General features: G+C 32.6%; 2 protein-coding genes across 4 annotated transcripts; both read right to left on the bottom strand.

The window, feature by feature from the left end:
• Window positions 1-976: 976 nt before the first annotated feature.
• Window positions 977-8923, bottom strand: LOC123531843 (uncharacterized). Of its 2 annotated transcripts, none has more exons than XM_045313120.2 (2): window positions 8198-8923; window positions 977-2238 (listed from the first exon to the last, which is right to left on the bottom strand). In XM_045313120.2, the coding sequence occupies exons 1-2, from the start codon at window positions 8430-8432 to the stop codon at window positions 1736-1738; spliced, it is 738 nt and encodes a 245-aa protein (XP_045169055.2). In that variant the 5' UTR covers window positions 8433-8923; the 3' UTR covers window positions 977-1735. The 2 variants fall into 2 exon arrangements, with proteins under 2 accessions (XP_045169055.2, XP_045169054.2); XM_045313119.2 differs by having other exon boundaries at window positions 977-2241; window positions 8198-8912.
• A 1746-nt stretch (window positions 8924-10669) lies between these two features.
• LOC123531844 (uncharacterized) lies at window positions 10670-14688 on the bottom strand. 2 transcript variants are annotated; one of them, XM_053517070.1, is made up of 2 exons: window positions 13850-14688; window positions 10670-13075 (listed from the first exon to the last, which is right to left on the bottom strand). In XM_053517070.1, the coding sequence occupies exons 1-2, from the start codon at window positions 14091-14093 to the stop codon at window positions 12636-12638; spliced, it is 684 nt and encodes a 227-aa protein (XP_053373045.1). In that variant the 5' UTR covers window positions 14094-14688; the 3' UTR covers window positions 10670-12635. The 2 variants fall into 2 exon arrangements, with proteins under 2 accessions (XP_053373045.1, XP_053373044.1); XM_053517069.1 differs by having other exon boundaries at window positions 10670-13078; window positions 13850-14666.
• Between the last annotated feature and the right edge of the window lie 1522 nt (window positions 14689-16210).

Below are 16210 nucleotides of genomic sequence, written 5' to 3'. Positions count from 1 at the left end.
AGTGGGCACAGCTGGATTGCTTCCTCACATGAAGAATTTACCCCCCGCCCCCTCCCTCCCGAGTGAGGCTCGAACCAACATCGATGATGTGCAAGTGATTTTAAGACAGCGAACTTAACCAGTTGAACACGGAGCTCCCCCTCCCCGCCCCCCGAAAAAACAAAAAACAACAACAACAACAACAAAAAAAAAAAACCTACAGTTTTGAAGGGTGCAATGGGGTGGTATTTTAACAAGAAGAACGTTTATACGGATCTTTAGCTGAAGTTTATATTATTACATTATTATTCAAAATCGTGTGAAGATGCGCAGATTTTATAATTAGGTGTAAATCAACTTTACCTTTCACAATTGATTAATCTTTAAAATGTAAATTAAATAGATATGAGTGTTTCTTTTTTTGGACCGTTTCCTCCAATTTGATTGACTATCAGATTTATTTTATGTGTTTAAAACAAATTTATTCGGTAAAGACTTTGCTTTCTTTCAACTCTAGAGAAAATTAAACATCTGGTACAGGTAATTTGAAACTAATCTTATTGCTGGCTATTGACAGGTGGTACTAATCACTCTTCTTGAGAGGTTATATCATCTTAGAATCGCATAAGTCTGTTGAGATAATCTATATGGTTATCTGAGAAAATATGAGAGCCAGTATGAAGAAAGATATTAACAATATTACAGCTTGTTTGATCTCAACAGATTTTGAAAGTCTATGTGATATAGAGGCAGAACCTAAAGTATTTAACGATAGAAATACATAAAATAAAGTATAGTTCTAACTGATTTCTAAGTCCTTTAAATAACCAGAACTGTGAATTTTACGATAGTTTTGGTAATATCAATAACAAAAGTTTAAAATTGTGATCCGCAAAGAATGACAACTCTTGCCTTAGGCCAGTACTGTCTATTAGTTTACTTTCCTTGCAATTACACAATCGAGTGGAATTATACCTATTTGGACAACAAATACATGTTGGAGTTATTCATACGTGCTTGATTTATTCTTATAAACTTACTTCTTAAGATTTTTTTCAGCTTACATATGGTAAAAAATAACTTTTAACAAGCCGATAATAAAATGAAACATCAGTAAGTATTTTATAGTGAAGATAATACAATTTTGCTTGTATCAAAATGTCAAAATAAAAGAACTTTTGTAATACAGAACAGGTAGGATTATTAGAGGCACAATCATATTGATCTGTATTTCCTATGCCTACGTGACACTGCACAAAATGTACAAAGCTGATCAGGACTAATTTTATACATGTAACACAATAAATATGTTCTAAGAGTTGAACACTATTTTGCAAGAAAAAGTTTGCGTCCGAAATTGTTTGAAGTACAAGTTTGCAACAAAAACAGCTCGAACAAGATTTATTTGAGTATAAAATAATTTGTGAAACATGTATAACCAAGCATTTATGAATTTTTTCACAATGAGCCGTTTTCTTTGGTTAAAAGCCCCCGAAAAAGCCTAATTTCATCATAATTATTAAAAAAAATCGACAAGAAATGACGTCATTCAATTATCAAAATATGCACATTCAAAAGTCTACGACGCTAAAACGCAAAACCTAGTGTGGCATAGACATAGAACTGAAGCATGCGCATATCCGTAGAGTTCGAAATACAATAGAAACCCAATTATTTGATGAAAAAACAAGCGGACGTGCGTTAATCTTAGCAAATATAAGAATGCTATTATTGAAAATGATATTTTAGTTCTAGATTAAGGGCGGTTGATGGCAGCTTTACATACTTTCTTCAGTTTCTTTATTTGTTGTGTCAACGTTGAAACCTTTGTGATAAACAGTTTATCTTTTTCCTTTAGACGGTCTATATCTACATAGATTCCAGGCCTAGCTACTGTGTTTCTGTCCCTAAACAAGGTCTTATTAATCATTGCGATATGTCTGGAATTATTCCAACGGGCAACTTTCTCATTTTTGAAAGCCTTTTTAATATCCAGTAGGTGATTTTCTGTCGCCTTCTGCAATCTTCCGATACGTTTTTTGTTTTTCTTTGCTAAATTTTTACTGCGTTGTATAAAGTCTTCAAGTTGAGAATCAAGGTCACCAACATTTACTGTCTTCTGAGTTGCTGCCGTTTGACGTTCTTTGAACTTTTGTTTCATCCGGTCGTTTTCTTCTCTAAGACTGTTAATTTGGTCAACAACAAAGCGATGACGCAGATCCTGTTGCAGGAGTAACTCTCGTATATGACGGATGTCGTCTGCTGTTGGGAAAATAAGATTTAGTAAGAATTATGTAAATTTAGGATATTTGTTTGTTAGAGTGTAAGGCTGAAATATCTTTCACGAGTGAACACCAGATGTAAAATGTTCATGAGTGGCATAGCCAAAAGGGAAAATGTAAGATATGGTGTGTTCATGATTGAAAGATATTTTTCACATAAAAAAACAACATTTTTTTCTTTTTATTTCATGCTTTGGCTAAATTTACCCGTGATGTATTTTCTTACCAGTAAAATTATATTTGATAGTTTGCACTTTGAATCAACCAGATGTAAATATAAAAATAATCACTGAAATTCATTTAATTAAAACGTATATTCTAAGAATTAAAGTTAAACTTTAAATCGTTATTGATCGTAATCCGATCCGTAGGCCCTTTTGTAAAAATGACCGGTAGAGACATTTCAACTTCATGATTTCACGACTGTAACTTCACGAATTCAACTTCATGAACTTACGATTTCAACTTCACGAATTCATAATTTCAGGTTCACGAATTGACGATTTCAACTTCATAAATTCACATTTTGAACTTCACGATTTCAATTTCATGAATTTTCTATTTCAGCTTCACGAATTCACAATTTTAATTCGTGAATTTAAGATTTATTTGCTACGAGACTGTGACGTCATTTGTCGCCATTATTTTTTTCAATATGTTACTGAAACGAGTGTTTTCTCTTGTAAGTGCTTCTTGCCCGGTAATATCAGTTTGAATTATGTCTTTTTTATTAATTTGTCAGAACAGTTGAAAAAAATATAGAACAATTCATTTGAAGAAATAAATTTTATGTTTATATCCAAAAAAGTTGGAACAGTTGCAGTCATAAGACTATCTGTCCATTTGTTCCTCTGTCTGTTTGTCTATGGGCAACTTTCATAGTCAGAAGAAATAATACTTACAACACATGAATAGAACGACAGCACAGGCTATAAAGCAAAATAATGATTCGTAATTATTGTTAACATACATCTTATTGGAGATGTTGATGCCATTTTAACGACATAACCAGAACGAGCAATGGGAGACTATATTGTCAATCGAAAAACAATGCGGAGTTTGATCGTTCAATATTTTACACTTGCTAGTCTTGTGTTAATTCGTGAAATAACACTTAGTTATAGGCAGCGAAAAGAATTATTAAGAGACAAAGTTTACACAAAAGAACACCCGCATCAGATACGGATGATATTACTTGTGCGATTCTTGCAGAACTATTATATCTGGAAGTGGAAAATGTATAGGGTATAATGTTATGTGAAGGAGAACTAAAATAAAGTATACTCTTACTGAACATCCGTCTATAGTGATCCCGTTAATGCGGATAGAAGATCCAAATTGAGTGGAAAGAAGGAAACGAAGGCGACTTCTTCGGTGGAAATATTCGTGTTTGGGTCCAAACTTCGCATGGCACATCGATGGATACGACATGATGGAGCCCTTTGGTTTTGTCATACATGGGGCTGTAGACGGATTCGGTCGGAAAATTCTTTGGCTTGAGGTTACAACCAGTAATAATGGCCCACATGTAATTGCTAAATATTTCTTGAAAGCCATAACTAGCTTAGGCGAGATTGAGCCAACAATAATTAAAAGTGATAATCGAACAGAAAATGTCACTGTCTGTCAATTGCAAATATTCTTCAAACTAGGATATGGCAATGGTCATGCAGCGGACAAAAATTTTGTTGTTGGCAAAAGCACATCTAATCAACGGATCGAATCGTTATGGAGTAAGCTTAGACGTCTGTTTAGAAATATGGGTGATACAGGATCGATGAATTAATAGAACGAAAAAAAAACTGGAAAAAAACAGACCTCCCCAACTCTAAATTTCTAGTTCAGTCAAAGCAAAACAAACAACACTTTAAGGGTGGCCATATAACACTTTAAGGGTGGCCATATAACACTTTAAGGGTGGCCATATTGGGATCATTCTTTGTCAGTCTTGTTATCATTTTTGCCTGAAATGAATCTCCACCACAAAAACATAAGCTAGCTTGATCTGTTAAGAAATTATTCCAAAGGGATTCGAGCAATGTCGAAGCATCTGTATGACCAACTCTGTTTGGTCTCACTGGTCAAGTGGTTTGTTACTTCCCTTCACCTCTATGGGTTAGAGTTCCACTAGGGGCACAAAGTTGTTCATGTGCCGAAGCCATCTAACTGTGCTTCAGAAGAAATGTTATTCCACACATGTGCCTGTTTTTTCTTAAATATTCCTCATGCTGTGCCGTTAAATAGGCAGGCCTTCAGATTAATGTAGAAAAATCAAAATTAAAAATAAGACACTCATCCCTTAGAAATTATAACTAAAAAAAAACAAAGTGATTCAGTGAGGTTTGGCAAGAATTTATTTGCAAAATCATTCATGTAGTCTTTAAAACATAATAGAAAAGCTATATACTGTGTTACCCACACTGTAAATGTTTGATTTCTGTGTTATTTCTAAAGAAATGTTAACTTCATGTATAATCATAACCGCCTCCTCAAGGGTCCAAGCTGGGAAAAAAATAAAAAAAGCCCGCTCGCTCCATGTAAAATCTACCCGCCTCTGAAAAATCAAAATTGAGAAAAAAAAAATAAAATAAAAATTTCGCTCGCCCGCTCCAATTTTTTTTGAAAATTTTCCGAAGAACTATTAATCAATATTTGGTATGGCCTTAGCATACAAGAAAAGAAATTGACAGTACAGAGGGTACCTTTTAATCTGTATATCACATCTCAAATAGAGTAAATTGTATGGTATGTACTAAACAGAACTTATTTGAAATCGTTATTATATTTTCCTGTTTGCCTTACATAAATGTATCAATTCTTAGTGTTCCTAGTATGATTATATCATTTAATTTATTTATCGGCTTAAAACGGACCGGACTTCATATTGGTGGAACGACAACATTATATCGTTTGTTAAAAACAGAACTTATTTGAAATCGTATTTTTCCCTCTGTTTTCCTTACAAAAATTTGTGAATTCTATTCACTATAACCGCCTATTGGCCAGTCATATTCAGTATTTTGTCAGTCATTATCATATAGGCAAGGAATTATATAGATGCCTAATATGAAATAAGGCACTGACTCAATCGGGAATCGATTCGACTTCAACTCATCCCATAACATTTGAAAAGAATTGTCAAATGACAGCATGTTAGAAAACTTGAAATATTTCCACCCAATGCTGGCTTACAAATAAAAGCTTCTCGATAGCCTAGTGGTAGAGTATCCGCTTCGAGTGCGGAAGGTCGTGGGTTCGATCCCCGGCCGCGTCGTACCAAAGACATGAAAAATGGTACCAGTAGCTCCCTTGCTTGGCGCTCAACATTAAAAGGGAAACTGGCCTCTTCTCTCATATTCTCGTGGCAATGGATTTCATCAGGAATGAGGAGTCGAGAGTAAATAATATAAGTTGTAGAACTTCTTTCACAATCAACCTAAAATAAATTATGCATAAACTAAACAGAAACTATGGTTGAAAAAGAGCATATCTTTGAAAAGGGCTAGCTGGCCTTGCTCTTACCCTAGATAGCATAGTATCCAGTTTGGCCTAGATTTCTTAGAGACAAACATTCTTACTTTGTTTATGTACATCAGGTTGATCATTAACCAAGTTTTTCAATAATTTGGCGTAATGACAAATATTTTGACCCCAAGTATCCCACTTTTAAACTTTATATCTTTAGATTCCCTACAGATAAACATTCTGACAAAAAACATGATGAGTTGAAAAACAACGGTCTCTACAGTATTAACGATTTGACCAAATGACTTCGTTCTTTCCCACGTGACCCAGTAATACATTTATACTAGATTTTAAACAGACAAACATTCAAACCATATCTCATCAAGATCATGCAGACAATATGGCCTTTTGAGTGTTAAGAATATATTTTTCTATGATCTGACCTGGCTTTTACAAACAGGTTTGAAGTTGGCCTAGACTTCATAGACAAACATTCTGACGAAGTATTAAGAAAATGTGGCCTTTAGAGTGTTCACAAAGTTTTTCATTAATGATCTGACCTAATGACCTAGATCCTGAACTCAGGCTGTCTAGTTCGACCTTGGCCAAGGTTTAGTAGAACCACAAGTTTGAAATTTTCTAAACAGATCGAATTGAATATGTGGCCTCTAAGAATGTTTACAAGGTTTTTATATGATTTAATCTAGTGATCTAGCTAGATTTCTGCTTCTGGTAATCTGGTTTTAAACTTGGCCTAGATTACAGAGAGACAAAAATTCTGACAATATCTTAGGAAAATCAAACAGAAAATGTGACTTCTAGAGTGTTGACAGGATTTTTCTTTGATTTGGACTTGAAAGACAAAAAGGTGCAAATATATTTGCATCACAGAAGATTCAGAGCATAGTCTAGAGACATATTAGCCTTGTTGTGCTGGCTTAATTTGTTTATCTGCCTTCATTGTATTTTTTAATTACTCACTTTTTGTTACTATACTTGGTAAATTAATTAAATCCAAATACTAACTTTGCTTTTATATAGACAAAAGGAAGGCCTTACACCAAAACTTTATTCACTGAATAACTTGGTTAGGATTTATCTATATACACGTGATTTATTATGATGACAGATAAGAATTTGTTTTGTCCATAATTCATGAAATACAGCTTATCTGTGAATAAAACTATAAGTTCAGTACTGGATGCTTTGGACAAAAATGAAATTTTAAGCTTGAAATAAGTATGTATCAAAACTAAAATAAAGAAAAGTGACTTGCTTTAATATGTATTTAACAATGTATCATTTTTTTCAACAAAAACAGATAGAAGTTTTTTCTGTAAGATTTCATGGAAAATATTACTAAAAATAAGTATGATAAAATAACATAATATAAACATATTTTATATTTCCAGTCGGTTAACTGATAATAGATCTAATCATCTGAAGATCATTTTTAAAAAGGCGACATGCAAATTAGGTAACAAACAAAACAACATTGTATTCCTTATAAATTCGCTTTTAAAGTTCCACAATACTTTCAATTGTACGTCAAAAATAAATAAAATAGCAATCCAAATAGAGAATATGCGTAATTGCAAGATTGTTCTACTTTCAATATTGCATATGAACTTTATGTGTAGAACAAAAATAAATAAATTTTCTCCTCTTCTACGCACGTGCCTCGGTAGACAGATTTGTCAGGTCACAGTTGTTTTGCGTCACATGACCAAGAAAAAATGAATTCATGAAGTTGAAATTGTGAATTCGTGACGTTGAAATCGAGAATTGGTGAAGTTGAAATCGTAAAGTTCAAAACGCGAATTCATGAAGTTGAATTAGTGAAGTTAAAATTGTGAATTCGTGAAGTTGAAATAGTGACTTCATGAAGTTGAAATTGTAAAGTTCAAAACGTGAATTCTTGAAGTGAAGTTGAAAGGTTGAATTCGTGAAGTTGAAATAGAGACTTCATGAAGTTGAAATTGTGAATTTGTAAAGTTGAAACAGAGAATTCGTGAAGTTGAAATCGTGAATATGTGAATTCATGAAGTTGTAATCGTGCATTTATGAAGTTAAAATCGTGAATTCATGAAGATCGTGAATTCATGAAGATGAATTGCCCCTACCGGTCTTTCGTACTTTGCTATACAGATGCATCGTATTCAAATAAAGTTATATACAAAGAAGACTTGAACAGTAATTTAACCCTGTTGTTTCTTAACATACTTCGGCGGCTACAATAACCTTATAAAATGTTGTTTTCTGTATTACTTTTACATGCACGAAAGATTTTAGGAATCAGTCGCGACTCGTTCTACATTTTCAAGCAGAAATATAAATACATCAGGACCAATGTTTTAAATTCAGTCGGTGCAGAACGCACTGTTTAAAAACAACACATGTTTTCGTTATCGTGATCAACATATTTCATTACTGTAACTTTAAAAGCAAAGAAAAAATATTGAGATACATACTATAACAGGAACAATCTTGATCTACTGCAGGTCCACTATGTATATTTGCAATTTTGTCTTTCTCAACTTCTAATTCTGAACGTAAATCCGACAATTCGTTTTTTATCAGATTCATTTCACTTCCCAGTGTTTTCTCAGCAACCGTTATCTTATCGTCCAAGATTCGAAACTTTGACTTGATTGCAACACATGGAGTTGTCAATATGACAATAGTCTGTAGAGTTATTGAGAGCATTATTTCCGCTGATAGAATACTTGCAAGTATGCAGCAATGAGGTTTTCTTATTCAAATAAAAAATACCTAGAAAAACTTTGTTCAGATGTATAAATTCATTTTCCACTTTAAAACCGTTAAGAAAAAAGAGAAACTAGTTTTAATGCCTTCTCCTGTACAATATGTTGCGTTGCTCTAAAGAAGGAAGCCTTTACTAAGTGCACATATAAATAAATTTTATACAACGCTCTTGAAGTATATGTAAACGATATCACTTTATTCATTGATTATATTAAAATTTAAAGAACATTCACCTTTAGATCAAAACTTGTATTTCAATGTTACTTCATACATTATCCGTTAATAAGAATGAAATGAAAGTTTGATTTCTTGACATCAAATTTTACAAACGAAACTTACAGACGCATCTGGTTTTTAATAATACAAGAATCAAAATTAGATTACACTTTATATGACGACTCATGTATCCGCCGATAATAAACCAGGCGCCGCACTGCATACTGGTATCTTCTTCTTTTGTATATAGTCTTACAACAGACTTGTGAATAGTCTATCAAATTTTGAATCCAATTTATAAATCAGTTCATACTGGCCGAGATGAACTTATTATGTTTATTACACATAGTTATTTCACATTGCTGGAAGTTCTATCACGATTTGGCGAAAATATGACCAAACTTATTCATCAAACTATTTAATAAAACACAGATCCGAAAGGGACACTTTACAACATTTAATTGTAAACGTTATCAAACAATCAATATCAACCGATAGTTTACAATTTAAATAGTTAAAACTTACCTATCTTTACGACATCTTATCATTTTCAGTATATCTAAGCTTATTAGATTTATAGCCGCCACCGAATACCCGTATGGGATTGACGGTATTAAATGCCACATCTACTATGTTCTATGTAATAATAACATTTTATTGTCTTGAAGGTCTGTCTTCAGGGAATAAAAATGCATAAAAACTAAGGGGTTGATCATAATTCAATGAAGCCATGGTCACATGACTTAGACACGTGACACAACGCTAGTGTTGCGTCTACTTGGCGATGTAACTCATTGCAGAGTTGGAGCGGTCTTCCGCGCATGCCATAAATTAATTATCAATTGTAGTGCACGGCAAAAATATGCATATTTTTGCTTGTCCGCACGCGTTTAGTGTATAATATGCATAATATACTGACTAAAGGTTACGGTTAGAATCACCATGGTTACAAAATATATACATTTAAGATATGTTTCGTTCAAATTTAGTTAATCCGGTATATACCGGAGTCTGTAATTTATATATAAAAACATTCTTAACTTTCTAGATGACATGTTTTCTTCATGAAAATTAGTCAGAACACTTCTAATTCTAAAGTGCAGAAACCATTAAAAATACGGTTATCTAGGATATAAAACTGGGTCACTCGGTCATGCCATAGAAAAACATTCTTAACACTGTTAAGGTCTATTTCTACCTCATCTACATAAAATTAATTTGTCTTTTCTGATTCAAGTTAAACACTCGGTTATCTTAGGTCAATAACTAGGTTTAAATGTTTAATAGAAAAGAAAACAACTTCTTAGCTATAGGTAGGCAATATTTTCTTGATTGATCTATATGCATTTTTTTTCAGAATATTTGTCTATATGAAGTCTAGGTCAATTTAAAATTTCATTGTCTGCGATTAAAAACTAGGTCACTTTGTCAAACCATATAAAATATTTCAACCATCTAAGAGACCTTGTGGCCTACTTTTAACCCAGTTTTAAACTCGTCCTACATTTTGTTAAAAACAACATTCTGACCAAGAATCACAAATTGTGATCTCTGGGATGTTTAAAGAGAAACTGTTTACGTCGGAAAACGGGCGACGGACACAGGGTGATCACACTAGCTCCCTCACCTTGACCACTTTGTTTTAGTTGCATAACTTCTAAATTAAATGTTGAAGAACATTTCGGTAAAGTGTAATTGAATGTAGGTCAAATACATTTGGCGATATGTATAACACAAATTTTCTATGATGGACGAACAAAACCAAATTTATATCCACCACCGCAAAGTGGTGGTCTTAACAGCTTTATGGGCAAGTTTTTCTTAACACACATTATCAATAAATTATATTGAGATGGTCTCCTTGAAATATTGATCGTTCTAGGTGGTGTTCATATTCCATTTCGATGACTATTATCTAAGGACCAGAATTATGAATCAAAAGAATAATAAGAAACACAAGCTCTGAAAGACAATCCTTTTAATTTCTCAAATTCGGACAAATATTTCATTATATATATCGCTTTAGAAATGTTGCCTTAAATTTACTAATGTGTGTAGGCATATCTAAACCGCGGTTGTTAGAATTTTCATTACAATTTCTTTCGTGGGTCGTTTTATGTGACAAAATTCTGGCTGGACATTCAGGCAGAAACATGCGCCCTTAAACTATCTGCGATCTCCATATTAAGCTACATGTACGCGGACAGGCTACAAAGTATGCACCTTATGCATTCATCGCTTATTTAGAAAAAGAAATTTCCTGTGCCGGCCGAAATAACATTCAAAGAATAAATGATTGTCAGCAAATAGCCTAGTGCTTTACGCTGCAATCGTAATCAACTGTCAGATTTTACAGGGTCTTGCTACTACAGATTCACTATTTAAAATTGTTTATACAGTAAATGAAACGTTTTTTTTTCAGGCAAAGTTTCAACAAATGGCAATTGGTTCACTTGACTGCCGATGGATTCATATAAAATTCTAAACTTGTTGCACTGTACTCATTGGTAATGTTATTTTAATAATTAATGTAACATTACTTACTTATATAGATAATTATCGGAACTGACATCAAACGTTCAAACATAAACAAAGAATATTTAGTAACAAGTTTCGTGTTTGTTCAAAAGCATTCCATGGTGGCATACATTTATAAAATATATTACTAACAGTGAAATATATATATAAGTGGAGAAGGTATGACATATTACATTTTGACATAATGATACAATTACAATTAAATATTATATATCAATAATTGCAAAGGGTGTATAATTATCTAAATTGTCGGACAATATTTCTTACTGCTGAGAATAAATCTAATAACGAAACGTACTGGTAAGCAAAAATTACTATAACAAACTTTTATTTAGTACTTAATGTTTTTTATTGAGAAAAAAAAAACAACATAAAAATATAAATAAAACAGCAATGTGTCACATTAAATGAACTTCATTTCTGGCAGTAGATAGGTACCATGATAGCTACCTTGGTTTGTATAGACTCAAGAACGGAAAACGGCCGCACTAACCTAGCCGAAACGAAATGCAAGGCAATAATGGTCTAATAAATTAAACTCTGTATAATACATAAAATGAAGGAGCCGCGTAGGACCAAGCTTACATACTAAGAAATAATTGTGTAAGATTGGTATCGCGGTCGTGCATGTATATATGATAGCATTTAGCTGTTTTTATTAAATGATCAAGTCTTTACGAATTGGGATTCAATATTTTAGTAGTCTGGTTTCATCTTGTTATCCACAAACATAATATTTAGATATTCGTGAAATTTGAAACAGGATATTGTTCTAAAAGATTACAAGTAATTAAATGCTCTTGACCAGTCTTCTAATCTGCTATGCCAGTTTTGTACGAAATTGTCTCTTAATCTTTGCATAACAATAACTAGAAACATATCAATATTACCAATATTTTGCTGTAGCCAAAGATCATAAAAACGCAATGAACATAATAACGTTTTTACTGAAGAACACAAATTAACTGTTTGAGGAGCATTATCAAAATAATTTTTCCACATTTTACATTTTTTTATAAACATATTTTCTATCATCACTATGCATCGATTTCAACCAATATTTTATTATGTTATAATGCTGCTTTGTTTGGAATGACATATTTTAGTATTCCGGTTTTAAGACGAAATACGCATGAAATATTGGTACCAAATTTAATCTAAAATGGTTCAAATGCTTTAAACACGGACACATCGCAACTTTTATTTTACTACAGTAATTCTAATAAATATATGCTAACCGCTTTAAATAATATACAATTTTGACAATTTGCATATTGCATTAAATATACCACACTGCCATCCTACACCTTTGAGTAAATCATATCAACTGTATTGAAACATGCTTAGCACTATGAGGTCGACAAGAATGCTTTTATTTAAAATGATATTCTAATCTTGTCGATAATTTTTTTGGTCATTTTCCTTTAGACGTCTCATATCTACATAGATTCCAGACCTCTCTATTGTATTTATGTCACTAAACAAAATTTTACTGATCATTTCGACTTGTTTAGAATCATTCCAACGGGCAGCCTTCTCATTTTTGAAAGCCTTTCTAATATCCATTAGGTGATTTTCTGTCGACTTTTGCAATCGTCTGATACGCTTTTTGTTTTCCTTTGCTAAATTTTCACTGCGTTGTATAAAGTCTTCATGTTGAAAACCAAGGTCGCCAACATTTACTGTCTTCCGAGTTGCTGCAGTTTGACGTTCTTTGAGCTTTTGTTTCATCCACTCGTTCTCTGCTTTCAGACTGTCAATTTTGTCAGCAACAGAGCGATGACGCAGATCCTTCTGCAGGAGTAACTCTCGCATATGACGGATGTCGTCTGCTGTTGGGAAAATAAGATTTGATAAGAACTAAGTAAATAGAGAATACTTGTTTGTTAGAATGTAAGATTGAAATATCTTTCACGAGTGAACACCAGATGTAATATGTTCACGAGTGGATAGTCACAAGTAAAATGTAAGGTATGGTATGTTTAGGAGTGAAAGATATTCAAATTTTGATCTTTCATATAGTACAAACAAATTTTCTTTTTATTTCATGTTTTAACTCAATATACCCATGTTGTATTTTCTTACCAGTAAAAATATATTTGACATTTTGCACTTTGAAACAACCAGACGTATGTCACTCTAATATATCAATAGTTCTCTTAAAACATGTAATAATGCATGCATTCTAAAAACTAGAGTTCAACTTTAAATCTTTTTTTATTGTAACCCGATCTCTAGATAACGAGATTATATGAAGTAATGTACTAGGCCCTTTTACTATACGGATGCTTCGTATTCAAATAAAGTTATATACAAAGAAGACTCGAACAGTAATTTCACCTCTTGTTTATTAACCTCCTTCGGCGGCTACAACAACCTTATAAAATGTTCTTGTCTATATTAGTTTTACATGCAGATATATCAGATATTAGAAATTAGCCGCGACTTATTCTATCTTTTGTAACCGAAAAATAAAAACACCAGGACCAATGTATTAAATTCAGTCGGTACAAAACGCACTGTTTAAAAACAACACACGTTTTCGTTACTGAGATCAATATATTTCATTGCTTAACTATACATAAAAATATTAAGATACATACTATAACAGGAACAATCTTTAGCTGCCACAAGTCCACCATGTATGTTTGCAATTTTGCCTTTCTCAACTTCTAATTCTGAACGTAAATTCGGCAATTCGTTTTTTATCAGATTCATTTCACTTCCCAATGTCTTCTCGACAGCAGTTATCTTATCGTCTAAGATTCGAAACTTTGACTTGATTGCAACACATGGAGTAATCAATATGACAATAGTTTGTAGAGTTAGTAGAGTTATTGAGAGCATTATTTCCACTGATAAAATACTTACAAGTATGCAGCATTAAGCTTTTCTAATTCAGAAATTTACCTAGAAAAGCTTTGTTCAGATTGTATAAATCTATTTTCCAGCTTTAAAATAGTTAAGAAAAAATAAAAGAAACTACTAGTAGCTTAAATGCCGCCTTTTAAATAATCGCGTTGATCTAAAGAAGGAATCCGTTACTTGTAATACAATGCTCTTGAAGTATATGTTAACGATATTACTTTATTTATTAATTATATTAAAATTTAAAGCACTTTCACTTTTAGATCAAAACTTGTATTTCAATATTACTTCATACATTATCCATCAGCAAGAATGAAAATAAAAACTTGATTTCTTGTTCATTTTAAATCACATTAAATGTTACAAACTTAACTTATATCTCCGACGCATCCGGTTTATTAATCGTACAGTCAGCAGAATCAGATTATTCCTTCTCCTTACGTATATGATTTATCAGCCGCTGTACTGCGTACTGGTTTCTTGTTCCTTTATAAATTATACAGTCTTTCAACATTTTTGCATACCAGGCGGGGATTTCCAGTGATGTCATCGGTTCTAGAAAATTCATCTCACAGCTGAGGGTTTAAGATGACTCTCTAAATCACGCACTAAATGACGTATAAAAAAATAAAACTGAAACTGATTATTTGATTAAACACCTGTTTCTATACAATAACACATTCAATGGCGTTGTACATTTAATTTAACGAACCCTGAAAATATAAATGATGAAATGTAAAAACTCACACAAAAATAAAAACTAACACCTGCATATAAAACAATTCTCAAAACATTTGAAATAATGTCAAGAATCTTTACTTTTAAGATAATGCTAACGGCAGTTCATTCTGCAGTTTTGAACCAATAGTACAGAAACTTCTATCATTAAATATGAACTAGGAACATACTCTATTCGCAGTTCTGTTAAATACCTAGATGCTCTGCAAGTGTGACCACTATGCATGAAAAAAGTATCTTAAACTCAATCTTTGATTTCACCGGCAACCAATGTAAGTCATGCAATGCTTGTCTGGAACTGTCAAATTTACTCCTGTTAAAGACAAGTTTTGCACACACGTTTTGGAAACGTTGCATCTTACGTACCTCATTGTTAGCTACAACATACAGTATGACATTGCAGTAATCCAGATGTAAAATAACTAGAGACAAAACGTAAATTTCAGTGGCTGCTCTGATTAAATATCTTCGGACGTTTGTAATTCAACATGGCTGTACAGTTGCGATTTACATGGCCTATAAAGTTCAAGGTTTCTTCAAGAAATACACCAAGATATCTAATTGTGCTTTCACGTTTGATATCATCAGCAGCAAAACTGTAGACTGATATGGATTTGGGAACGTCATCAAAAATAGTTCCAGCATACACGAACCAAGGCAACTGCCTTGTGACACACATCATTCAAGATGGCGGTCTGATGAATATGCATTGTTGATATTACCCTTAAAAGTAGGCCTTAAGTAGGGGTGTACCCGTTGAAGAGCTGTTTCACAGACACCATGTTGTGCTTTTAGGACTTTAGGGCTATCTCCAGGTTCGATGCCAAAAAATTAAAAATCGATCTATATATTCACATCAGGTTATTTTGTCCAGCAGGGTTATTGTCAATCGTACATCAGGATAGCCGGTATAGTATAGAATTATTTAAAATGAATAATTATTATAAAATTTTATTATCAATAATTAAAAGCATAGTAAACCAATTTGGGTGTTTACTGATGTACATATTTGTCATGACTGTAACAGTATCGTATTGTAGATGAAACAACTGTGTGGCTGTTATTCTGTTTGTTTCAGTACTTTGCCTTCAAGCACAATGTATTTGATCACTTGATAAGTTATCGGCTGTAACAATTTGTTTTCGAATATAAAACGACTTTGCTGCTTTGAAACTTACCGATACTTCTATCATTTAGAGAGTTGATTAATTAGAAAAAAAAATCAACCAAACGATTAGGTCCATATTTTGAAAAAAGGCAAACAACAGAAAATCATAGAAAGAAAACGTTTTTACATTAAAGCTGTACAGTGTGCAAAACAAGTGTATTACTCTACAAAACCGATATATACATAAAAT

The sequence above is a fragment of the Mercenaria mercenaria genome, chromosome 11 (genome assembly GCF_021730395.1).
Source record: "Mercenaria mercenaria strain notata chromosome 11, MADL_Memer_1, whole genome shotgun sequence".
Classification (NCBI taxonomy): domain Eukaryota; kingdom Metazoa; phylum Mollusca; class Bivalvia; order Venerida; family Veneridae; genus Mercenaria; species Mercenaria mercenaria.
Note: the sequence above shows the minus strand (reverse complement) of the source record. Positions and strands in the feature narration are given on the sequence as shown.

What these genes read in the sequence shown, in the direction of transcription:
- LOC123531843 (XM_045313119.2), bottom strand. Translation starts at nt 8,432, where the DNA reads ATGCTCTCAATAACTCTACAGACTATTGTCATATTGACAACTCCATGT. An exon ending in TCAAGATTGTTCCTGTTATA is followed by an intron (nt 2,242 to 8,197) that starts GTATGTATCTCA and finishes TTTTCCCAACAG; the next exon opens with CAGACGACATCCGTCATATA.
- LOC123531844 (XM_053517069.1), bottom strand. Translation starts at nt 14,093, where the DNA reads ATGCTCTCAATAACTCTACTAACTCTACAAACTATTGTCATATTGATT. An exon ending in TAAAGATTGTTCCTGTTATA is followed by an intron (nt 13,079 to 13,849) that starts GTATGTATCTTA and finishes TTTTCCCAACAG; the next exon opens with CAGACGACATCCGTCATATG.